General features: G+C 41.1%; 1 protein-coding gene across 3 annotated transcripts in view; it reads right to left on the bottom strand.

The window, feature by feature from the left end:
- The window catches only part of WWOX (WW domain containing oxidoreductase), a 1,124,776-nt gene that overhangs the window by 448,403 nt on the left and 650,148 nt on the right, over positions 1-26,225 (bottom strand). Inside the window, exon 9 of one of the 3 annotated variants that reach the window (XM_055299647.2) lies at positions 14,075-17,618. The exons of the other annotated variants lie outside the window; for them this stretch is intronic. Coding sequence (XP_055155622.1) covers positions 17,607-17,618 — 12 coding nt within the window. The 3' untranslated portion in view covers positions 14,075-17,606. Of the gene's footprint in view, positions 1-14,074; positions 17,619-26,225 lie in introns of those variants that run through there. 3 annotated transcript variants of the gene reach the window in all.

The following is a 26,225-nucleotide window of genomic DNA, read 5'->3' as shown; positions in this document are numbered from 1 at the left end:
AATGAATGGATGGACAGACAGACAGATGGATGGACGATCGTGACTGCCCCCAACTCCCAGGTGGCATTACACAGGCTGAAACCGCACCTGGTATATAGTAACCACTCATGAAAGAGTCATATATGAATCTCTTTGCAGCCCTTACATAATTTCCATTTAACCTTTCCATCCTTACACCAATTATTTGGAATACCAAAATACCTCACTATCAAATGCCAGAGCCTTATAAAGATGGACTTGTGGCCCCTGTGCCTCCCCACCCCCCCACAACTATCTTGAAGAAAAATAACAACAAATTGACCAGAGACTGAAAAAGGAAAGCATCTTTGAACCAAACCTTTTGGTGCTTGTTTTTATTCTGATGCTCAAAATAGAATGGAAGCCGTCCTCCTCCCCTACACCATGGTGCAGCGACAGCTTCCTGCTTACAAACAGCCGCAGTGGCAGGTCATGCTCTCCTTCCTCTTTGATTGGAAAGCCCTTCAGGGTCAGTACCTCATTTCTGGTGTGAATATTCACTTTCTCGTTCTACAAAAAGACCCACCAGCGAGCTGTGAAATGAGCATTTCACAAAAGCATAAAACACGCCTGATAATTAAAACCCTCGGCAATTAGAGTGACAAACTACACTCCAATCTACAGAGTTAATTTCACAACCTCTGAAAATTATAAAGGAAAACTATTTAGAAATTAGGAAGCTCTAAAGACTTTTTTTTTTTTTCTCAAGATGAACTCTCACTGTGTCACCCAGGCTGGAGTGCAGCGGCGCATTCTCCGCTCACTGCAACCTTTGCCTCTCAAGTTCAAGTGATTTTCCAGTCTCAGCCTCGTCAGCAGCTGGGATTACAGGCGTGCACAACCACACCTGGCTAATTTTTGTATTTTTAGTAGAGAGCAGGTTTCACCATGTTGGCCAGTGTGGTCTCAAACTCCACACGTCAGATGATCCGCCCACCTCAGCCTCCCAAAGTGCTGGGAGTACAGGCATGAGCCACCGCACCCAGCCAGGAATTTTTTTTTTTTTTTTTTTTTTTTTTTGACTCATCTATCACTTTTCGGCTTGCTTGAGATTTCACTTTCCTTAAACTTTTTTCTACTGTGACCTAGTTGCTTCAGAATCATACTGGCCGAACTTCTTTGCTTGTAAAATACACCCTCTCCCCGCTCCCCAAAAACAGGACAAAATCCCAAAGCCAAGAATTACAATTACCCAGTAAAACATGTAATAAGAATATAATACAGCTAATGAAAGAGCACAGGGGGTGTAATACAAACCTCCCCAATGTGAGTAACAACTGTCTCTTTCAATTACTGTTTTCTTTTTACCTCAACTAAACAGTACAGAAGACATTAGCAAAGTCAAAACTCATGGTGCTGGAAGGTAATCATTAGCCAAAAGAAAGCAAAAATAGAACCAAAAAGCCATCTGAGTATCAAAAATTGATGTTACTTTCTCCAAAGAAGATACACAAACAGCCAGTAGGCACGTGAAAGTAAGCTTAACATCATTAGGGAAATGGGAATCAACATTACAGGGAGGTAACACTTCACTCAGATGGCTTTTTTTTTTTTTTAAGTAAAATATGTATTGGGTAGACGTGGAAAAACTATAATCCTCATGCACTGCTGGTGGGAATGTAAAATGATGCAGCTGCTGTTGAAGACAGTTCAGCAGCTTCTCAAAAGGTTAAGCATAGAGCTACAAAATGACCTAGCAATTTCACTCCTAGGTATATATGCAGAAGAATCGAAAGCAGAGATCTGAACAGATATTTGTACAATGTTCATAGGAGTATTATTCACACACACACACACACACACACACTCACACAGAAACATTATTCAGCCATAAGAAAGAAATTTTGTGGCAGTTGTGGTGGCGCAGTCATCTCAGCGCTTTGGGAAGCCCAGGCGGGTGGATCACTGGAGCACAGGAGTTCAAGATCAGCCAGGGCAACATGGCAAAATCTCTCTACTAAAAATAAAAATAATAATAAAAATAAATTTAAAAAGCCAGGCATGGTGGCACACACCTCTAGCTCCTTGGGAGGCTGAGGTGGGAAGATCGCTGAAGCCCAGGAAGTCAAGGCTACAGTGAGCCATGACTATGCCATTTGCACTCCAGCCTGGGCAACAGAGTGAGACCCTGTCAAAAATGCAAGGAAGGAAGGAAAAGGAAGGAAGGAAGGAAGGGAGGAAGGGAGAGAGAAGGAGGGCGGGAGGGAGGGAGGGAGGGAGGGAAGGAGAGGAAGAAAGAAAGCAATTTTGATATATGCTACAATATGGATTGATCTTGAAAACAATTTCATAGATGCAGAAAGCAAAGTAAGGATTACCGGGGACCACAAGCTTGGGGAAGTGAGGAAGGGGCGGTATTTTTTAATGGATATAATGAAAATGTTTTAGGTATAGGTAATGGTGATGGTTATACAACATTGTTAATATACTTAATGACTATAAATGTTATAAATTAAAATGATAAATACTAAATTGTGTATATTTTGCCAAAATTAAAAAAAAAGTAAAGTTCATAAAACCTGACCATTAAAATCTGTAGAAGAGCTTGATCAGCCCTTTCTCTGGGCCTGTTCAGGCCCTTTTTCCAAACAAGTCTAACAAACTTGATTAACTGAATTCCTTGTATTAAAAACTTTGGAGACAGCTAACTCACAAGGCCTCTGCACGTTTTTCTTTTTTAGAGGCAAGGACACAAGCTCTCCCTCTGTTGCCCAGGCTACAGTGCAGCAGCACAATCACAGCTCACTTCAGCCTCCACCTCCTGGGCTCAAGCAATCCTCCTGCCTCAGCCTCCTGAATAGCTGGGACTACATGCACGAGACACCACATCCGGCTAAATATTTTTAAGAGATGGGGTCTTGCTGTGTTGCCCAGGCTGGTTTTGAAGCCATGGCCTCAAGCAATTCTCCCACCTCAGCGTCTCCACGGGCTGAGATTACAAGTATGCTACCATGTCCGGTCTCCTCTGCACATTTTAATAACGTTAGTGATACAGAGGAGAGATGAAGAAGAGCAGGGCTTTCTGCCAGTGCTAGGTGATTCAAGTTTACCTGGTGGAATCCTTTTTTGAGTAGCCCAGAAAAGGCCAAGGCACACAGTGTGTCCTGCCCCTGGCAAATGGAACCTGACCCAGTGGCCCCCATCCCACAGACTAACAGGGGACGATATGTGTGACCACACCTCTGACCACTAATCATTCATCCCCTGTCCCACTCGTTTGGAATTGCTCATGGCATCTGTGTGCCTGGGCTCCGTAAACCTTTTCTGTGCAGACTTGGGTCTCTCCAGCTGGATTTCCTCAATCTAGTCATACTTTTGTTAAACTTTCAAGTCACCGGGACCCCTGATCACCCCTCACTCCTCACACCAATGGGCATGCAAGCCAGGTAAATTTCTACCTCCGCAATGCCTGTCCCACCCACTCTGTCCTCTCTAATCCCTTTGGCTCCACCATCCCAGGGCAGGACAGAAATAGTGCGATGAGTTCCCTGACAGGTTGTGATTTTTGCCTGTTTCCTCTCCATGCCAGTCCCCCCTCGGCACAACTGCCAGAGTGAACTCATTAAAGCTCAGCTTTGCTGTGATCCAACTCTTTTTTTTTAAGACGGAGTCTTACTCTGTTACCCAAGCTGGAGTGCAGTGCCACAATCTCGGCTCACTGCAATGTCTGCCTCCCGGGTTCAAGCAATTCTCCTGCCTCAGCCTCCTGAGTAGCCAGGATTACAGGCGCCCGCCACCACGCCCGGCTAATTTTTGTACTTTTAGTACAGATGGGGTTTCACCATGTTGGCCAGGTTGGTCTAGAACTCCTGACCTCAGGTGATCCGCCCGCCTTGGCCTCCCAAAGTGCTGGGATTATAGGTATGAGCCACCGTGCCTGGACCCGAATCTTACGTGGAAATTTCAGGGCCTCTCACCTGCTTCCTGAAGTTAGAGCAAAGCCCTCACCCTCGTGTTCAACGCCTCTACCAGAAGGTCTCATCACTGTCCCTAAGCCCATCCTCTACTGGGCTCTTCTCATTCCTGACACTTCCTGGACTTCCTGCCTTTGCTCGTGCTGTATCCTCTGCCAGGGATGCCTTTGTTCTCACATATCTCACCCCAATCCCCGCCTGGCACTGTGATCTGCAGCATCCTTCAAGGCCCATCACCCCACCACATCCCTGCACAGCCACAACCCATCCTCTCCAGGCACTCATTTATGAGGTTCCGAGACATCCCTTCCACTGTCCTGTTGGGCAGGGATTTGAGTTCTTGCCCTGTTCCTTCCTACATCCCTTAACCGAATCTTAAGTTTTCTGAGAGCTCAAAGAATACGGTAAGCAGATGTATACGCCCTAAAGGCACAATGCAGATAATTCAACATTTGCATTTTTAAAAGTTATTTTAAAAAAGAACAACTGTTATATCTGTAGTAAACTCAACAAACCTTTGCTATGAGCAACAGTATCAAATGAGATCAGACCTGGGTAAGTTGTTTACCATGTTCAAGACAGTGTGCTAGAAACTTTGCAAGCATTAACTCATTGAATCCTCACACCCTTAGGAAGGTGCTACGAGAATTGCACCCATTTTGCAAATGAGGAAACTGAGGCTTAGAAAGCCACAAGCAACTTGTCCAAGGTTATCAAAGGTAATGTTGGAAAATCAGGAATCAAACCTTAGCAGCATGGCTTCCAAACCCACCCAGGGCACAGCACATGTGATCGAGTAACAGATGAAGGCCAAAGGAGAAATGTCAACACAAGAGGCAGAAAGCAGAGAACACAGGTTCTAGGCAAATAGGTAACTGATTTGGATGAAACAGTCCTGATCTTACAAACCCACTCCAAGAAGAAGCACCTCCCTACCATACTGATTTCCCTTCCAACAAGAAGACAGAATGCCTCCAAGTGGGCCAAGGAGGCCTCCTGTGTCAAGCTCATAGGGAATTAGGACTTGCCAGGTTCTGCAATGCTGACCAAAAGGCAACACTCACTGGACTGGGTGGCAGTCTCTCCCCACGGGAGAAATTCTGGCAGGAAGGTGGAGCCGTTTAACAACATCCAGTGCATTTCAAAACAGGGTAGAGCCGGAAGACTGAAAACAATATGGCACCCTGTAACCTGCTGAGTATGGGAGAAACACAGTGACTTTTCAGCAAAAGTGGTGACACGATTTTTATCCTGGAGCACCAGCTGATCCTACTCAGATCAACACTTCTGGATCTCTCTGAGCAAATATTTCATATATCCTTCCCAGCTGGTGCCACTCCAAGCATGATCTGGGCAGAGACCCAACATGTATCCCAGCCAACAATGGATGGGTGGCAGAGGGACAGTGGGGCTTCTTCAGTTCAAGAGTAGTACAGGAAATAGAAGAGGGTTTTGGGGCATCGGGGTGTACACAATTGCATACAGACTCCCCAAAAACCCTGCAGGGCAATTAGAAAGAGGAGAGCCAGCTCCACTATGCTGACAATTATGCTTCGGCTAGGTCTTAACTGAATGTTGGAGAAATTAAGTCAACATGAGATGGGTGAAAAGAGGAATCAAAAGGAACTGAGACAAAGCTCATGAATACCAAAGAACAACTTTGTGGAACAAGTACTCAATGAGAACCTAATATGTTCAGGGCACTGTGCTAGGTGCTGGGCATACAATGGTGACCAGGATAGATTGTGTTTCAATGACAGCAACTCAGCAGTGAAAAATACCTTAGGAGTCAAAGAACCTGAGTTTGAGAGATTTGGAACAGAGTTTCACACTCTATGTAAAAAGTTGCATTCATGTTTCTCTGCCCTAAAAGGGCCTCTTCCCCAAACAGCCAACGCCTCTTTGGCCTATAAAGTGCTTGAGGTCAGAAGATGTGACCAGGCCACTGCCTGGTACATAGCAGGTGTTGAATGAGTCCTGGATGAAGGGAAACAACTAAATGGTATAATAAACATGTGAGGGTCGAAGGGGAAATCACATGCGAAATTGGAACATATTTTGAATTAATGAGAATGAAAATACAACTTACCAAAATTGGCAGGATGCAGGTAAAGCAGTACTTAGAAGGAAAAGTATCGCTTTGTAATAAACACAAATCATGCCATACGCCAATTGCTTGAATAATGGTTTTCTGGCCCTTGACTGTAATGCTTTCAATACTTCAGCTCCCTACCTCCACAGCCTAGAAGAGTGCTTTGGCACAGAGTAGGTGCTCAGGTAAAATCTGCTTTATTGCAATAAGAATGTTCTAGTGTAAGTCCCAGAGTCGTACCCAGTTACCCCTTTGCATTTGGAGATCTATTGCTCATCTGGTCCCTGCCTGCCAGGAAAACCTTTCCCAGCCTTTTATTGTGATTGTTGTTTGTTGTCCTGTTCTCAGCCTTCAATAATTACACTTACCGAGCTGGGTGTTAACTACTGTGAGTGCTTCAAAGTAGCATTGCATTCAATATGCATTAACAAGTAGGTGCTTTTATGATTCCCCATATCACAGATACAGAAACTGAGGCCAGAGAGGTTAAGTAACTTGCACCACAATACACAGCTGGGATGTAGAAGAATTTAGACTTGAAACCAGACAGTGCAAATTCAGAGCTGTTGTTCTCAGCCACAGTGGATTCTTGCCTCCCAATTATCTTAGGAGTAAGCTCCAACAGGCAGTCTCCTTGGGAAGCACCCCTCCTCTGTGACCCCTGAGCCCCCTGTGCCCTATGTTAGTACTGTGTCACCTCGAATCATGGCAGCATTGTGCTGCCCTGTGCTCTGAATTTTGCATTACAGGGGCTGGGTCGTATTGTCTTTGCAGCCTTACCACAGGCTGAGCACATAAGGAAGGTTCACTTAATGTCTATTCAACTCAGTGGGAGGTCGGGGCGGTGAGCAGTTCCCCTTTTAAAGTGCACAGGAGTCACCAAGAGACTCTGGTTAAAATTCGGACTCAGCAGGCCTGGGGTCAGTCAGGCCTGAGATTCTGCATCTCTAGCAAGCTCCCAGCAGATGCTGAAGCTGCTGGTTCATGGACCAAGGTTTGAGTAGCAAGAGGGTGGATGAAAGGGCACAGTCTTAAGACAGAGCTGCCATAGGCTCTTGGCTGAGGAAGTTCCTGGGTCTGTGATTTTGGTCAAATAAACTCACCACTTTTGGCCTTGGTTTCCTAATCCATAAAATGGAAACAATTAGCCATATCTTTTTTTTTTGACACGGAGTCTCGCTCTGTCGCCCAGGCTGGAGTGCAGTCGTGCGATCTTGGCTCACTGCAAGCTCTGCCTCCCGGGTTCACGCCACTCTCCTGCCTCAGCCTCTCCGAGGAGCTGGGACTACAGGCGCCCACCACCACGCCCGGCTAATTTTTTTTATTTTTAGTAGAGACAGGGTTTCACCGTGGTCTTGATCTCCTGATCTCGTCATCCGCCCCCCTCGGCCTCCCAAAGTGCTGCGATTAGAAGCATGAGCCACTGTGCCCGGCCAATTAGCCATATCTTACAGGATTGCTGTGGACAGTTAAATAAGAGAACTTCAGTGAAAAGTCCAGAACAGAGTTGACACCAAATAGGAGTAATATTTCTTCAATCTCAGAAATTTTCATGATATTTACTTGTTGATTCATCCTCGTTGTACAGTTTCTCAAACATTTCCCAGGTGGTCTTTGTATTATATATATAATTGATCCCCTTACACACACACACACACACACACGGAGATAAAGCACTAATGAACTAAGTTAGCACTAATGAACTAGTTAGTTTTAAGTTAGTCTACGTCGGGTCGGCTTTATTGCATGATTTCTCTCCTAAACGTGTTGACAATTATCTTTCTCTTCACACCAAGGAGTTAATACCTAAATCCAAAAAAGAATGTGGGATTTCGAAGAAGACCTTGTAGTGCCACAAACGAGAGCTTCAGACCAAGGAGGTACTAAGTGTTTCTTGTCAGACTCCACCGGGTGGCCCAGATGTCACAAAGAACCAAAACATGTCAGACGCCCCTACAAACCAGTCTCCACTAGACCAGCAAGAGTCCTGAGGTCAAGAACTGTGAGCCCACCACAAACCACAGGGAAACTACCAGGGTAGATGAGCAGAGAAAGAAAAGCAACAGACCAACCACCACAGATTTCAGCCGACACAAATTTCTCCCCGGTGACAATGGTGTGTTTGCTGGTCTGGGAGCAGAGAGAGCACTGAACAGGTAAACAAAACTAAATTAACATGTAAATGCTAAAGAGTTCTCCCTGAAAACTCATCGTGTCTTTTAAATTTGTGGGTAAATGGGCCAGGAAAATCCAAACAGATTGATAAAGACAAGCAGATCCGACTTCTTGGAGGCCGTGCTTTCTGCACTGCTTTCCTTATGGTCTACTACAAACCTAGTCCAGAAAGGATGAAGCCATTAACTATATTTGGAAGAAAAAGTAAATGCAATAGTTCTTAACAGAACAAAACAAGAAACAGCCCCCGCTCTGTCATTAGCCTGTGATACGGTTTGGCTGCGTCCCCACCCAAATCACATCTTGAATTGCAGCTCCCATAATTCTTAGGTGTTGTAGGAGGGGCCTGGTAAGAGATAACTGAATCATGGGGGAGGGTCTTTCCTGAGCTATGCTCATGACAGTGAATAAGTCTCATGAGATCTGATGGTTTTATAAAGGGGAGTTTCCCCGCACAAGCTCTCTTCTATTCTCTGCCACCATGTGAGATGTGCCTTTCCCCTTCCATTATGATTGCGATGATTGCGAGGCCTCCCCAGACATGTGCAAATGTGAGTTCATTAAACCTCTTTCTTTTGTAAATTGCACAGTCTTGGGTATGTCTTTATCAGCAGCATGAAAATAGACTAATACAGCCTGTAATGCTCTCCAGGCATGAGAGATATCCTGCCTCAAAGAGTCTCATGTCCCACAGCAGCTTTGTTCCCGGAAATCAGGAGCTTGAGACAAGCCATCTGATGCTGACTGTAGGACTTGGCTGTCAGCTCCAAAGACAAGGGCAAGTACCTGTTCTTGGAGGGGAGACACAGACACAAAACCACAAGTGCACTGTGGGCATCCTCTCCTGACTGTGTGATTCGGAATAGGCTTAGGTTTGAGGAGTGTATTGGGCTGATAATGTTTCTTGCTGAAGGTGTCTAAGTCCTAATTCCACCTGTGAATATGTTAGCTTGCATAATAAAATCAACTGCAAGTGTGATGAAGTTAAGGCTCTTGATATGGGGAACTATCCTGTGACATGGTTTGGCTGTGTCTCCATCCAAATCTCATATTGAATTGTAGCTCCCATAATCCCACACATTGTGGGAGGGACCCTGGTGGGAGATAACTGAATCACAGGATCGATTTATCCTATATTGTTCTCATGGTAGTGAATAAGTCTCATGAGATCTAATGTTTTTATAAGGGGAAACTCCTTCACTTGGCTCTCACCCTCTTGTCTGCTGCCGTGTGAGATATGCCTTTTGCCTTCCACCATGATTGTGCACCCTCCCTAGCCACGTGGAACTGTGAGTCCATGAAATCTCTTTTTCTTTATAAATTACCCAATCTTGGGTATGTCTTTATCATCAGTGTGAAAACGGACAAATACATCCTGGATGAGCCTGGTGGGCCTAATGCAATTAAAAGAGTTATTGTAAGAGGGAAGCAAGAAGGTCAGAGTCACAGAAAAAAGAAGTGATAGTGAAGGTAGAGATTAGACTGCTATGGCCATGAGTCGAAAAATGCCAGTAGCTTCTAGAGACTGGAAGACGAAAGGAATGGACTCTCCCCTAAAGCCTGCAGAAGAAAGGCCTGCGGACATTTTGATTTTCACTTCATAAAACTCACTCTGGAGTGAAACCTTCAGAACTGTAAGAGAAGACATTTGTGCTGTCTTAAGCCTCTGCATTTGTGTTAACTTGTTACAGCAGCCATAGGAAACTACAACAGGGAGCATAAAGTCTCACGTTCAAATTCCAGCCCTGCTTCTTCCAAATGGATGATTGTTAAGCACACAGCTTAACATCCCTGTGTTGCCATTTCCCGTCCACAGAATGAGAATTCTTTAGAGGGTTAGTTGTAAGCATTCAATGAGAACCTAGGTTTGTGCCTGAGACATTGGCAGGCTCACCCACTGCTCCTTCATGACACTGTATGTCAAGAGGCTTGAAGGGCAAACACCACCAAAATCCTCACTGGCTTATTTTAACACACCAGGCTCCACCTTCAGCACCAGTGAGAGAAGAAAAAGCACAGACAGGGTACAACAGAAAAAGACACCGGAGAATATTTTCTATACCTTGCCTGGCTCTTTATGGCAGTCAGTGCACACTTACAAATTCATTTCTCACCAAGCATGGCATCCTGTTATTTCCCTGCCATGCCCACCTTCAAAACATCTTGGCATTCACCTGAAATGGGTTCCCAGTTGATTACCCTGTTCTAACACTTCTCCATGTAAACTTCCCTTAGTCACCACTAAGCATCACACATAACCTCACTGAAAAAATTGCACAGATCAGCCAGGAATCCCTAAATGGCAACCATATACAACTTGTGCTACCTTAAATCAAAAGTGGGAACATACTGACCCACAAAAATAGAAAGGGAAGTTCCAGGTTCCTGCTAGACATCAGGAGCTTGGAATTAAACACACCTAAAATATGCCCTGGGTTTTGTCTGTGAAGGTTTTTTGTTTTGTTTTGTTTTTTAATGCAAAATAAAATGCTGGCTTAGGAAGAAGATTCTCTTCCAAATCTTGAACACAAAATCTTGAAATAGTGATACAAATATGGCAACTGAGATGCATCCTCTTTATAGCAAATGCTAATGTCTTGTATACATCATTGCTCTTGACCTTCTCACCACCCCAATGAGTATAAATTTTTATCTCCATTTATCAATGGGCTCAGAGAGGGAGGTCAATCAAGAATTACACAGGGAGGAAATGGGACAGGATTGGAACCAAAGCCAGAGCTCTTAACCTCCATGCTGTAGAACGGGAAGGAGACGCTAAAAAGAAACCATCCACGGTTGACAGTTTCTGCCATGCAGAGGTAGCGCTTGGAATTGTGTTGACAAGTATAGATAGTGGCATTACGATAGTGGCATTACAAAGGGAAACACACTTGGGGGAAGCCTGCTTCCAATCTGTAGGAATAAACATGCCTAACCAATTTATGGATGATTAAGATGGCTCCTGGGCTCTGCATTAAATAATTTTTGTGACATAGTTATTATTTTTTGTCTTGCCCAATTAATCTAATTGGAAAAGATCTTGCTTTGGTTTTTCAAACCTCTCTACAAGTGGCTAATGTTCCATTTGCCCAAAGAGAACACAAGCATTGGGCTTAGAATATTCTCTGGTAATAATGGCTACGTGGAATTAATATAGTTCTATTTTCTTTGTATACAGGTTTATCTTCATCTATATTTGGCAAATCCTATTGATCTTCCCTTTATGATGGAATTAGAACATTTCCTTTTAAAACAAAGTTAATGAATCTATGAATTGATTTAAAGAAAAATTTCAACATTAATTAGATCTTCAATATTTTAAATATTAATAATAATAGGGGCACATTGTGAAGGCGGGAAAAGATTGACAGAAGTTTGAAAAAGAGCATCCTGGCTGATCTGATAGAAGGTCAGTTTTGTGCAATCAATATGTCCCCCCAAACTCATATTTTGAAACCCTAATCTCCAAGGTGATATTATTAGGAGGTGGAGCCTTTAGGAGGTACTTAAGTCATGAGAGTGGAACCCTCATGAATGAGACTTGTGGCCTTGTCAGAAGAGGCTTAAGAAAGATGATCTCTTCCTCTGTTGTGTAAGGACAAAGCAGGAAGGTGGCTATCTGTCAACCAGAAAGATTACTTATAGGAAAATTTATTTATTTATTTAAATAAATAAAAATATATCTATATAAATAAAACATATTTATTCATATAAATATATCTATATAAATAAAATGTATTTATTCATATAATCTATATAAATAAAACGTATTTATTTCTATAAATATATCTATATAAATAAAACGTATTTATTTCTATAAATATATCTATTAAATAAAACGTATTTATTTCTATAAATAAATATATTTTATAAATAAGACGTATTTACTTCTACAAATATATTTTATAAATAAGACGTATTTACTTCTATAAATATATTTATAGAAATAAATGTTTTTATTTCTATAAATATATTTATAGAAATAAATGTATTTATAAATATATATTTATATCTTATATAAATATATATAATATATATCATATATTTATATTTATAAATATATGTTTATATTTATATAAATGTATTTATAAATAAAATGCATTTATTTCTATAAATATATTTACTTATAGAAATAAATACATTTTATTTACCCTGTTCTAATACTTTTCCATGTAATCTTCCCTTAGTCACCACTAAGCATCACACATAACTTCACTGAAAAAATTGCACAGATCAGCCAGGAATCCCTAATTGGCAATCATATACAACTTGTGCTACCTTAAATAAACTACATTTATTTCTATAAATGTATTTATATAAATACATTTACATAAACAAATACATCTATAGAAATAAAATTTATTTATATAAACAAATACATCTATAGAAATAAAATGTATTTATATAAACAAATACATCTATAGAAATAAAATGAATTTATATAAACAAATACATCTATAGAAATAAAATGAATTTATATAAACAAATACATCTATAGAAATAAAATGAATTTATATAAACAAATACATCTATAGAAATAAAATGTATTTATATAAACAAATACATCTATAGAAATAAAATGTATTTATATAAACAAATACATCTATAGAAATAAAACGTATTTATATAAACAAATACATCTATAGAAATAAAACGTATTTATATAAACAAATACATCTATAGAAATAAAACGTATTTATATAAACAAATACATCTATAGAAATAAAACGTATTTATATAAACAAATACATCTATAGAAATAAAACGTATTTATATAAACAAATACATCTATAGAAATAAAACGTATTTATATAAACAAATACATCTATAGAAATAAAACGTATTTATATAAACAAATACATCTATAGAAATAAAACGTATTTATATAAACAAATACATCTATAGAAATAAAACGTATTTATATAAACAAATACATCTATAGAAATAAAACGTATTTATATAAACAAATACATCTATAGAAATAAAACGTATTTATATAAACAAATACATCTATAGAAATAAAACGTATTTATATAAACAAATACATCTATAGAAATAAAACGTATTTATATAAACAAATACATCTATAGAAATAAAACGTATTTATATAAACAAATACATCTATAGAAATAAAATGTATTTATATAAACAAATACATTATATAAATAAAATGTATTTATATAAACAAATACATTATATAAATAAAATGTATATAAATAAATACATTTATATAAATAAAATGTATTTATATAAATACATTATATAAATAAAATGTATTTATATAAATACATTATATAAATAAAATGTATTTATATAAATACATTATATAAATAAAATGTATTTATATAAATACATTATATAAATAAAATGTATTTATATAAATAAATACATTTAAATAAATGTATTTATATAAATAAATACATTTAAATAAATGTATTTATATAAATAAATACATTTAAATAAATGTATTTATATAAATAAATACATTTAAATAAATGTATTTATATAAATAAATACATTTAAATAAATGTATTTATATAAATAAATACATTTAAATAAATGTATTTATATAAATAAATACATTTAAATAAATGTATTTATATAAATAAATACATTTAAATAAATGTATTTATATAAATAAATAGAAATGTTTTTATATACATCTTTCAAAACACACCACCTGCTTTAATACGGCAGTTTTAGAAGAATTAACTGGGTTAAATGGTTAAACCCCAGCTACCCGTAAAATTTAGCTGTCTCAACAAGCTCGTGCAGCCAGGGTGCTAGATGGTATTTGTCAGACAAACACATCACACCACAAACTGATGAGGCAAGAGGTACAGAAGTACCTTACATACAGGTACAGACAGTGTCTTACATACATTTGCCAAAGCACAGCTCCCTGTAAATGGTGGTCATGCTGGGGTGCTGGGGTAGATGCTAAGAAAGTAACAATTGGCCTGGTGCGGTGGCTCACGCTTGTAATCCCAGCACTTTGGAAGGCCGAGGCGGGCGGATCACCAGGTCAGGAGATCGAGACCATCCTGGCTAACGTGGTGAAACCCCGTCTCTACTAAAAATACAAAAAAGTAGCCGGGCGCGGTGGCGGGCGCCTGTAGTTCCAGCTACTCGGAGAGGCTAAGGCAGGAGAATGGCGTGAACCCGGGAGGCGGAGCTTGCAGTGAGCCGAGATTGCACCACTGCACTCCAGCCTGGGCGACAGAGAGAGACTCTGTCTCAAAAAAAAAAAAAAAAAGAAAGTAACGATTAACTCGTTTTCTTACCTAATGCTGAACAGTCAATGGTTTAGATTCTTTGAATGGGCAGTTATCCACTGTTGTGTAACAAATTATCCCAAAACTAAGTGGGCTGAAACAATAATAAACTTTTATTATCTCGCACAAGAATTTCTGTGGCGCAGAAACTGGGGGGCAGCTTAGCTCGGTGGCTCTAGATAGGGGCTCAAATAAAGTTCCAGTCAAGATTGCAGCGAAGGCTGCAGTCACCTCAAGGCTTCGCTAGGGCTGCAGAATCAGCTTCGAAGGTGGTTCACTCACATGGCTATTGGCAGGAGGCTCAGTTCTTCTACATGGGAACGCTTGAGTATCCTCCCAACATGGCAGCTGGCTTTTCCTAGAGTCAGTGATCCACATCAGTAAGGCAGAAGCCTCAATATTTTTATGGTCTAGCCTCATAAGTCACATACGCTGATGTCTGCAAGATCCTATCGATTACACAGGTCAGTAGTATTAGGTGTCTGAGAAGACGACGCTGAGACATGGCTACCAAGAACTGAGAATCACCGGAGGCCACATTCCCCAACTTATGTGTGATTCTTTGTCCACCACCTTAAAATTAGATATGGTAGTTGCTTAATTGTAGTTTAATGGAAGAATGAATGAATAAACAGGGTGAAACAAAGAAGTGTAAAAATGCCAGAATTTACCCAATCAGTACATAGTGTCAGTAACCAATGAAACTCTCGTAGGAATATCAGTAAAGCATTCTCAGAACACTAAAAATAATGACTTCTTCCAACTTTTCTCTTGTGTTTTTCAGTGTGTTCTGGCTAAAGTCCATCTCCTCAGTGGTCTAAGGTGAACTATTGCCTAATGAATCTCTTTCTGGAATCCGAAACTGAGGGAGCTTCAGAGCTTCCTGAATAATGTTTAAGAGCCCTCTAGAGTTCTGTCCTTTCTCAAATGCCTTCACTCTAGCTCCCAAAGCTGCTCATTTTATTGATTTTTTTTTTTTTTTGGTTTCAAATCCACATTAGATAAACCAAGTTTTGACAGTGAACAAAACTGTCTGCCAACATGACATCTACTTTTGCCACTTTAAGCAACAGGGCCAGCTGGAAAGGGAGAAAAAGCGTATGTGTCAAAGATCCCTATTAGCCAGAGGCAGGGCATACAAGAAATTCAAGTCTCTAGGATCCCTGTTCGTGCTTTATGTACTCTCTCCTCCCCTTTTCCATCATTCTTCCCTTTTTCAAATAAAAGACCGAACATGGGGTGAATTCTGAGCCTTCTCATGCCTCAGAGTTCATACATGAGGCCTTCTGTCCAAGAGACTTGGTCATACAATTAAAAAGCCACCATTTCTTACAGGCTTCTGACTTGCCAGAAAACCGTCTCCTTGGCATGTGCTTTTCTCATCATTGAGTCCTGAAAAAAATCCTATGAAGTTACAATAATTATTGGTATGACTGGTACATAGAGGAGGAGAAAAATCTGGGGTGGTCACTTGTAGACCCAAAGCTATTAAATGGTGAAAGTGGGACTGGAACCAAGTATGTTTTGGTAATTATCCCCATGCCCCTTTTCAGGAATAATATTCGGCATATTTAATAGCATGTACTGAACAACTGGAATGGGTATTTGTCACATGGCCCTGGTGCAAGGTCCTGAGGCTTCCCCTCCCCAACCAAGGCAGGTGATATTCCTCCAGGTGATGAATCACCCAGGAATCCCAGTGGGTGTGTGGCACTGAGAGGCTTCGGGCAGGACTATTTACTAAACAATGTAGAACTATTTGATATTACAACACCAGGATACAGCCACTCTGGCAGGTGCTGACTCAAGAACATCTTTGCTCTTCCCTCATCATCATGCAGCTTTAAATTAATCAGTATAACAAGACTCCGTCATCCCAACATGTAAGATCACGGTCCAGGGGAAAAGCAACAAGGCCTGCTTTACCTGGACCAGGAGTCCTGGGCCACCCACTGCATTTTCTATATTGCCTTCTCCAAATGTATAAGACGTTCTCCAACTCCTGGAATTAAATCCTTCAAAGAAGGGAGTCTCCTTTTCCCAGTGTCTTTTTTTTTTTTTTTTTTTTGGTAAAACTTTTTTTGTCCTTTCACGTTACGTTCTGGGATACATGTGCAGAACATGCAGGCTTGTTACATAGGTGTACATGTGCCGTGGTGGTTTGCTGCACCTATCAACCTGTCATCTAGGTTTTAAGCCCCGCATGCATTAGGTACTTGTCCTAATGCTCTCCCTCCCCTTTCCCCCTACCCCCAGACAGGCCCCGGTGTGTGATGCTTCCCGCTCCTGTTGTCCACGTGTTCTCATTGTTCAATGCTTGTGTATCTTTAATAGTATAAATGGCTGGCTCTTTGTGAACAGCATTCTCTTCCCTGGGTATGGGAATACCACCCCTGCAGACAATGGACAGTGCAGGACACAGCACAGACTGTAAGTTATCACCCACCGGCTGAGTTAGTACAGCTCCCAGGCCTAACCGTGCAGATCTATAGGTAGAGGCCTCAGAGGTCATCTCATCCACATTGTCAAACTCAGCAACTCTGGTGATGCAGAAGATGTCTTTTTTCTTATTTCAAGAAAACCAAATAAACGCACTGTGTAACCAAAGCCGTGCATTTATTTGTGTCAAGGCTGTACTTGCTAACTAAAATGCCCAGTTTCCATGCTTTTTTATATAATTAAAACATCCAAAGGCTGCAACTGGTTGATATATAAGAAAATGAATTTTTCTTTAATAAATACCATTTGTTTGGAGAGAAAAACAAAAACAAACAACCTTAAGAGCAGGAAATCCAGGAAGGCAAGGAAAAGAAAGCGGTAGATACTAAGACAACATTGCTTTCAAATCCAGGGCCAACCTCTTCAAAACCCTGATATACAAATTCATAATGACCTAGTCATTCATTCATTCACCAGTTCAGTAATAAGACACAGGTACATACTAACTTGCACACTGACCTTAGGCTATCTGAAATCAGCCTGAATGCCTTCTTCCTCAAACTCACTGAGTGCTCATCAATGGCCCTTACGGAAGAAGGAAGCAAGAATGTCAGGAGGAGAAGTGAGGCTTCCTGAACTCCATCCCCAGCGAGTGAAGACAGAGAAGATCGGCATCCCCAGCGACAAAGTTCTCTAGAGAAAGAGCTGCCACAGAGCAAAAGAGAAATGCCTGGCCGAATCCATTTATAATCACAATCTACTAATACTTAGCAATGCCCAATGGGATAAGCCTAAGGAAAATTATGAGAGTAATTATAAGAGTTCACATTAATGATAATTTAATAATCATTCTCTTTGGCATATCTCTCTTCTTGAGATGGATAAATTGGATTGTGTTAGACAGAATTCCCCTGTTTCTGCCACTTAAAAGCCATGTGGCCTTGGAATAGCCTCTTCAATTCTATGCTTCCTTTTTTTTTTTTTTTTTTTTTTTTTTTTGAGATAAGGTCTTGCCCTGTCACCCAGGCTTGAGTGCACTGGTGTGATCTTGGCTCACTGCAGCCTTGACCTCCCAGGCCCAAGCAACCCTCTCACCTCAGCCTCCTGAGTAGCTGGGACTACAGGTACATACTACAACGCCCAGCTAATTTCTGTTTATGTTTTGTAGAGACGGGATTTCACGATGTTAGCCAGGCTGGTCTCAAACTCCTGGGCTCAATCAAACCACCTGCCTTGACCTCCCAATGTGATGGGATTACAGGCGTGAGCCACTACACCTGGGCAAGTTTTATTTAAGAAGGCTATCATGCAGTACAACTCTGCAGTAGTACTTGCTGCAACAAAGACAATTGAGAAGCATCTTGAGACACAGGGTGACTGGTCTTCCCAACCCCAATACTCTTCTTGCTCATTGTCTCTGTACCTGGACGATGAAATGAAAGTTGCCTAAGACATTCCTTCTTTTTTCCTTTTCTTTTTTTTTTTTTTTTTTTTTTTGAGACGGAGTCTTACTCTGTCGCTCAGGCTGGAGGGCAGTGGCACGATCTTGGCTCACTGCAAGCTCCACCTCCCGGGTTCATACCATTATCCCGCCTCAGCCTCCAGAGTAGCTGGGATTACAGGCGCCTGCCCCCACGCCCGGCTAATTTTGTTTTTTGTATTTTTAGTAGAGACGGGGTTTCACCATGTTAGCCAGGATGGTCTCAATCTCCTGAGCTCAGGTGATCCACCCGCCTCGGCCTCCCAAAGTGCTGGGATTATAGGCGTGAGCCACTGTGCCCAGCCCTAAGAGATTACTGAAATCACTGCCTCTATCCTGGAAGAACCAGGCAGACAAAGGGCCTAGAATTATCCCCAGTGATATTTAAGCTGGAGTATGTGGTTGCTGCTGGTGGCACCAAGCCAAGATGGGACCAGGACAGATTTGGATCAGGATGCCTGACTCTTGCAATTCCTGGCCAGCTAGGTAAGGTGGCTCGCCAGGCCATTTAAGTAATTAAGTGATTAAATTTATTGGACACCACTTATTTCATAAAGTTGTGGTGAAGATTAAAGAAGATAGGGCGCATAAACTCATTAGCACAAAGCAGGGCTCCATAAATGCTAAACCATTATCACGGGAAAACAGAAGACAAATGTTTATCTTATAGAATTTTATCATGATTTGAAAGTGAGTTTAAAAATCTGCTGAACCTGTTAGCTAAATCATATTAGAAAGAATATTCTTGGCCGGGCATGGTGGCTCACGCCTGTAAGCCTGTAATCTCAGCACTTTCGGAAGCCTGAGGTCAGGAGTTAGAGACTAGCCTGGCCAACAGGGCGAAATCTCGTGTCTACTAAAAATACAAAAATTAGCCAGGTGTGGTGCTGTGTGCCTGTAATTCCAGCTACTCAGCAGGCTGAGGCAGGAGAATCGCTTGAACCCTGGAGGCGTAGGTTGCAGTGAGCTGAGACCGCACCACTGTATTCCAGCCTGCGCAACAGAGTGTGAGACTCCATCGAAAACAAAAAGGAAAGAAAGAATATCTTTGTTTTAACCTGATAGTCTCTAACACTGACAGACAAAATATTAAAGAACATTTACCAATATTTCAAGTCACTCAACTACTCAAAGGTGTATTTTCAGTATGCGTCCAAGTGAATCACTCAAAAGCAGGCATTGCACAAGAGATATTTCTTTTATGCACTGAGACAACTGATTGGTAAAACTTGGTCTTTGTTTTAAATAATCAATGTTACAATTTATGTTCACTTCTGTGAGTGAATTTTGTGTCCTCTCTCTCCTCATCTTCTTCCTTCTTTTTTAAAGAAAAATGCCAATTCTCTTTAGAAGCATTGTGGCAGCCCACTTCCACGTGCAGGGAACAGAAGCAAGTCACGGTTGCGTTATTTATTTTCATCTGGGTGACCACTCTGCCTCCAGTCTTACTCTAAAATGGGAATTAATTTCTTTCTTACCGTCCCTCCCACCTTCCTTTCTTTTTCTAGAATTTCCTTTCTCTTCCTTTTCTCTCTCTTCCCCCCCCCCCTTCTTCCCTTCCTCCTTCCTTCCTTCTTTCATCACAACATGTCTACATGTTGGTAAGGAACTGGATCTACAAATTTTTTAACTCTGCACAAATGGATTTCTTGAAGTATTGTTTAATATCAAACTCTATTTTTGTATCTACATAAATATAAGGCATGCATGACTGATAGAAGAATGTTTTATTTTTAGTAAACTGTTTTAAAATACTGTATCACCTTGTCTTTTTATATGAGTTTTGGGTCTTTACATGTATATTTATATACAAACATATGCATATATATATATATATATATATATAATCTGATAAATTTTTAAAATTATGTTGCAGGACGGAGGTGTGTTACTATACATCTGTTTCTTTTTTTTGGTTGAAAACTCTTTGCTTTTGACTCCCAGGAAACCCAGCTAAAGTTAATGCTAGATGTCAGAAATAATTCATAAAGTTTCCTGGTATATTTATCCCATATTTTATTCTAACTAATTTCTGATATGTAGTTCAAAACATAAAATAAATACATCTGTCTTCTATATGTAGTGTACCATTCCTTTTTGACTCAAATTCTTTTTGGAAGTAGGAATGGTTTCAACTGTTTGAAACAGCACTCTTCTCTTTTCTCTGCAACCTTGTCCCTGTGAAAAATAAATTGGAGATTTCTCAAAGATCTACAAATAGAATTACCATTTGACCTAGCAATCTTATTAGTGGGTATACATTCAAAGGAAAATAAATGACTCTACTAAAAAGACACCTGCACTCACGTTCTTGGCAGCACTACCCACAAGAGCAAAGACATGGAATCAACCTAAGTGCCCATCAACGGTGGATTGGTTAAAGAAAACGTGGTACGTACGCACCACGAAATACTACACAGCCATAAAAAAGAAGAAAATCATGTTCTTTGCAGCAACATGGACACAGCTTGAGGCCATTACCCTAAGCAAATAAATGCAGAAACAGAAAACCAAACACCACACGTTCTTACAAGTGGGAGCTCAACATTGGGTACACATGGGCATGAAGACAGAACAATAGACTCTGGGGACTTCAGAAGGGGAAAGAGGGAGGGAATGAGAAAAGGATTGAAAAACTACCTATTGGGTACTATGTTTACCATTTGGGTGATGGGTTCAATTAAAGCCCAAATCTCAGCATCTTGCAAGATAGCCGTGTAACAGACCTACATATGTACCCCCCGAATCTGAAACAAAAAACAAAAAATAAAATAAGTCCCAGTTTACTTACACATGAAAAATAAATGAAACAGCCCCGTTCTTTCTTTCCTTTTTCTACGCCAACTAACCAGGAGTCCTGGTCCCATTCTTACAGACCACAGGAGGGGCAGGACAGCTATGAAATTCTGTGCCTCTCATTTCTGTCCTGCAGAGAAACTGAGGCTCTGAATAGGAGTTGAATGGAGATCACCCACCAGCTGACCTGGGCAGTGGGTTTTCCTTCCTGTTTTTGGATAAGGCAGCAGCTGAACTGTACAAACACCTCTACTTTCACAGAGGTGCTGCTCACTATTTTGTTTTCATTTCTCTTCTTCCTTGTTTTTAAGGTGTGAGAAAGACTTTCAGCAATGCCTTCCATATGCTGCCTTATTTTATTTCTCCTATTTTTCCCTGATAGAGTCTATCTACTACTGAACGACAAAAAGGCATTGTTGTAAGGAGCTCACAGTCACTGCCAAAAAGCATCTGATTTTTAAACAGTGCAAGACTTTTAAAAGTCTACTCTCTGGCCTTCTATTTTGAGGACCCTCAAAGTGAAGAAAGTCAAACTTGGTATTAAATAACCACCCAGGATGTGGTTGTCAGCTTGAGGTGTTAAGAGGAACAGTTTATAAAAAGCCTGGTTAAATATAGGAAGTACAGTTGCATTTCAGGTAACTCGAGATTTAAACATTCAATACGGCTTTAACGGAGGCAATCTATTTGGCCCATTTTCACAGATATATATTAAATGACACCTATTTTGAGGTCTATAATTTTTCCTCCTTAGCTAGACCAGAAAACACTTCCTCCACCCTAATTCATGCTTCCTTAGCCTCCAACTGTACATCCTCCACTTTTTTTCCCCACTGAAAGACATCCTTAAACTAGTTTGCATACCACTAGTGTAAAACAACAACTGTAGCAACAACAAAACATTAAATGCTTCATTATGATTTCATATTCTGTCACCAGAACCCAAAACCTCAGTTTGACTATTTTAGGTCTCTCTCTTTCTCTCTTTTAAACTGTTATTAAAATGGTAATTTTAATGCAAAAGGCTGTATTGACTTTTTAAACATTGTTTTGTTTTGAATTTCAGCTGTCTTGAAAGTCCATTTTTTTCCCCTTATCCTCTCTGCAGGGTAGAGGATTGAACTTCTCTCATGCTCTGTTTCCTCATTTGTAAAATACGGGATGTACCTATGATGTAGGTGGTTAAACAGTAGTCTGCGTGTGATGTATGGCACACAGGTCAACCCATGGCGGTGCATGTTGCATCTGCGTACCCATGCAGACAGCCCTTGGTCACGGAGGGCTATGCCACCATAGCCTCGGTCCACCCATCCCTAAGCACTAAAACACATCCAGAGCATGTGATGAGCAACTGATAATTTTAGAATACACTTGGCTAATTTCTCTGATCCCACTGCTACAAATAAACCTTGCAGTCGTTGGTTCTGTTCAGGTTCGAATTTCACCACGGCCCTAGAGGCATAAAGATGAATTATTTGATTGCAAGGAGAAATAAGAGACCATGTGTCAGGCTGCTTTGCAAATCAATTCACCTCCCCCGCAAAGATGCTCCTTCCTACTTAAGATAGACGGCTTTACAAGGATTTGGGCAGCATCTGTGTTTGCCGTGTCAGAGGGCAAGACGCATGCAGATGTAATATCACCGAGCAGTGTAATCTGAGTGTGCATGAAAAATAACTGCAGAGGGAATGAGGGAACCCTTTGCCGTGGGCCCTGACAGCACCTCAAATAAGCACTTTACCTAATCTCCCTTGTTGATTCCTATCTGCGCCCAGTGACTTCATGCAGCTGCCATCTGCTAACTAGTTAGGGCATGTTGATCGCGGACGTATTGTAATCGGAGCTGAGGTCTCCAATGGTAAAGCAGGCTTGCTGCCAAGATGAGGCAAGACCCTAGTAAGAACGGCAGAAAGGAGCCGAAAGGTGAACTTTACAGCCAGCATGGCTGGATTAAGCTTCTATTTTATTTAACTCTGTATCCCCAGGGCTTGGCGTGGAACAACGCCCAGTAAATACTGCAGATAGAAATGAGCGAAAGACTTTCCGTAAAGAGTAAAGCACTTCCACCACTGGGTAACAGTAATTATTTGCATAGAGTCTTTTGAGCTATTTTATAGTAGATTAAAATGTTTATTTGTGGTGAGCTATTTGTGGCAGACAAGGCTCATTCATTCGTTCATCAGATATGTATTGAGTGGACACTGCCCTAGCTTTGGTGCCTGTTCACCTTTGTAGCTCAGGAATTCAGCAATTACACAGGGTACAATGGATAAATGTGAGATAGAGGAGTGGAGGGTCAGGACTGGGAGAGAAACAGCAGAGTCTGTGAAAAAACTAACAGACAGGGGACACTTGTGCAGATCCCAAGTGCTCTGGCCAAGTTCAATACCCTTCGGTGCAGATGGACTTGGAGTTTCTTAGGCTGCTACGCAAGAGGACCACTATGAAGCGTGGTTATTTTGGCTGCAGGATGCTGAGTCTTAGAAAAACTCAGACATTCAAGAGCATGCCCCTCCACTGACAGGTGGAAAAACTGAAGCAGAGAGCAGAATTATAGTTTATCCTTGATCATGTAGCAGCTTGGAGACAGAGGTAGGACTAAACTCTGGTATGTCGAGCAATCAACGCTCTGCCAAGCTGCAGCATCTCCTCTGTAGGCTGGATAAGCTCATGGGCTGACGCTCTAGGGAAGAAGACGCAGACAGTAACCGAGGAAACAATTGTACACATATTCAGAGAGTGGTAAGTGCTCAAAAGAAAAGAAACAGAGTGGGTGACGAGAGGCAGGGTTTGAATTCAACTCCACCATTTGCTAGCTAAGTAACTCAGCTTGCCAAGGCTCTCCTAGCCTCAGTTTCCTCATCTGAACACTACAAAGGCTCATCTTAATGCCTGTCTCCTAGGGTTGTTGGGAGATGCTAAGAACACTGGCACATAATGAGCACTTCATAAATGATGGGTATTTTTATTTTATTATTGTTACTTAGGTAGGGTGGTCACGGTAGGCCTCCGAGAAAGTGATACTTAAACTGTGTTAGAAAGATAAGAAATTAGACAGGTGTGGTAGCGGATGCCTGTAGTCTCAGCTATTTGGGAGGCTGAAGCTAGAGAATTGCTTGAACCCAGTGGGAGGCGGAGGTTGCAACGAGCCAAGATCACGCCACTGCACTACAGCCTGGATGACAAGAGCGAGACTCCATTTCAAAAAAAAAAAAAAAAAAAAAAAGAAGGGTAAGCAAGTGCTCGCCACCACTCTTCCCAGACAAAAGAAACAATATGTACAAAGGCCTTGATGCACATATAGGTTCTGTGAGTCCCAGGAAAAGAAAGAAGACTAGAGTGGTTGCAGGACATTAGGAGAACATTGGGCACAGCTACTTGAGGTAAGAAATAAACTCTGAGAGGCAGGCAGGAGTTCAGCTCTTCAGGACACGCAGACCCTAGAATAGAGTGTGAATTTTTATTCTAAATGGAATAGGAAGCCACTACGGATGGGGAGTGGTGTATTCATCAGCTACTGCCAAAATACTGCTACATAACAAACAACCTCAAAATTTCAATGGTTCATAAGATCAAATATTTATTTTCCTCACTCACTAGTCTATAGCTTGGTTGAGGTTGGTCTGATATTGACTGGGTTTGCTCAACACGGCTCCAAGGTGTAAGTCAGATTCAGGTCTGTTTCATCTATCTCATTCTGCAGCCCAAGCTGAAGAGGAGGCATTGACTGTGGGAAAAATTAAAGAGTACAAACCCAATCATGCAAGCACACCTCAAGACTCTGCTTACATCATATTGACTAATATCCTACGAGGAAAAAAAAAAACAAAAACAAAAAACTACAAGGCCCAGAGCCAAAAATCCAGGAGCAAGAAAGTCCATTTCACTCCTCATGAGGCCATGGCAAGGGTGCTGATATCTAGTATTACTACAACGGACTTTAGCAGGGCTAAAGTACTGGAGTGTACTGGCATGATCATGGCTCACTGCAGCCTTAAACTCCTGGGCTCAGGTGATCCTCCTGCCTCAGTCTCCCAAGTAGCTGAGACTACAGGCATGCACCATCATTCCCAGCTAATTTTTAAATTTTTTGTACAGGCAATGTCTTGCTATATTGCCAAGACTGGTCTTGAATGCCTGGCCTCAAGCAATCTTACTGCCTTGGCCTCCCAATGCACTAGAAATACAGGTGTGAGCCACCATGCTCAGCCTTGCTGTACTTTAGATCCCACTACATCAGCTTTCTGCTGACCCTGCTTTCACAAGTACCCAAACCACCCATGGGTCATCATATCAAAAGGATGTCCTTGGACAAATCACATGCTGGTTTGCACCATCTTAGCTCTGGCTTTCCTGAGCATTTTGGCTTTCTCAGAGTAGTCCCCCCTCCACCTTTCCTTGTGGATGGAGACAGATTATGGCCCTTCCCAGTAGCCTTCTGAGACTTCGTGCAGGGTTCCAGTTCATAGCAGCTGGAGTCAGTGCTGGAAGGAGCAGCAGGAGTGTTTTCCTTGGCAGGTTTCTGGCATGCACACGTTCCTAGTATTAAAATACAATGTGCTTTTTCCAAACTAGATGATCTACACCAACCATTATATTTTATCTGTAAACTAGCCCTCTACTCTGGTCTTGGAACTATTTGGGTGGGAGGTGGGGGGGAAGAGGAAGAAGAGGGAAGAGGAGAAAGAGGAGGAAAAGAAGAAGAAATCTATGAGGGGGTGTGGCAGTGAGGGGGTGGATGTCTATGAAAATTTATGTGCTGAAAAACAGCTGTAAAATGTTTAATGTTTCAATGAACGTTTTATGTTTACCATAAAAAAATCCTCTAGCCAAGAAGGGCTTTAAAATGTTACATTTCCAAACAGATCCACAGAAAGAAGCAAAAAAAAAAAAAAGGATTTCCACAAACCCCTCTCTATGGAGTGACCCCCAAATGCTAAACATTAAAATAGGGTCCTTCTGACCTAGGTCAATGTTGAGGAAGAAAAGAGTAACAGCCATGACACAGGGAGAGGCCAGCAACAAGAATGAAAAAT

This window comes from Symphalangus syndactylus, chromosome 11 (assembly GCF_028878055.3).
Source record: "Symphalangus syndactylus isolate Jambi chromosome 11, NHGRI_mSymSyn1-v2.1_pri, whole genome shotgun sequence".
NCBI classification, from domain to species: domain Eukaryota; kingdom Metazoa; phylum Chordata; class Mammalia; order Primates; family Hylobatidae; genus Symphalangus; species Symphalangus syndactylus.
Note: the sequence above shows the minus strand (reverse complement) of the source record. Positions and strands in the feature narration are given on the sequence as shown.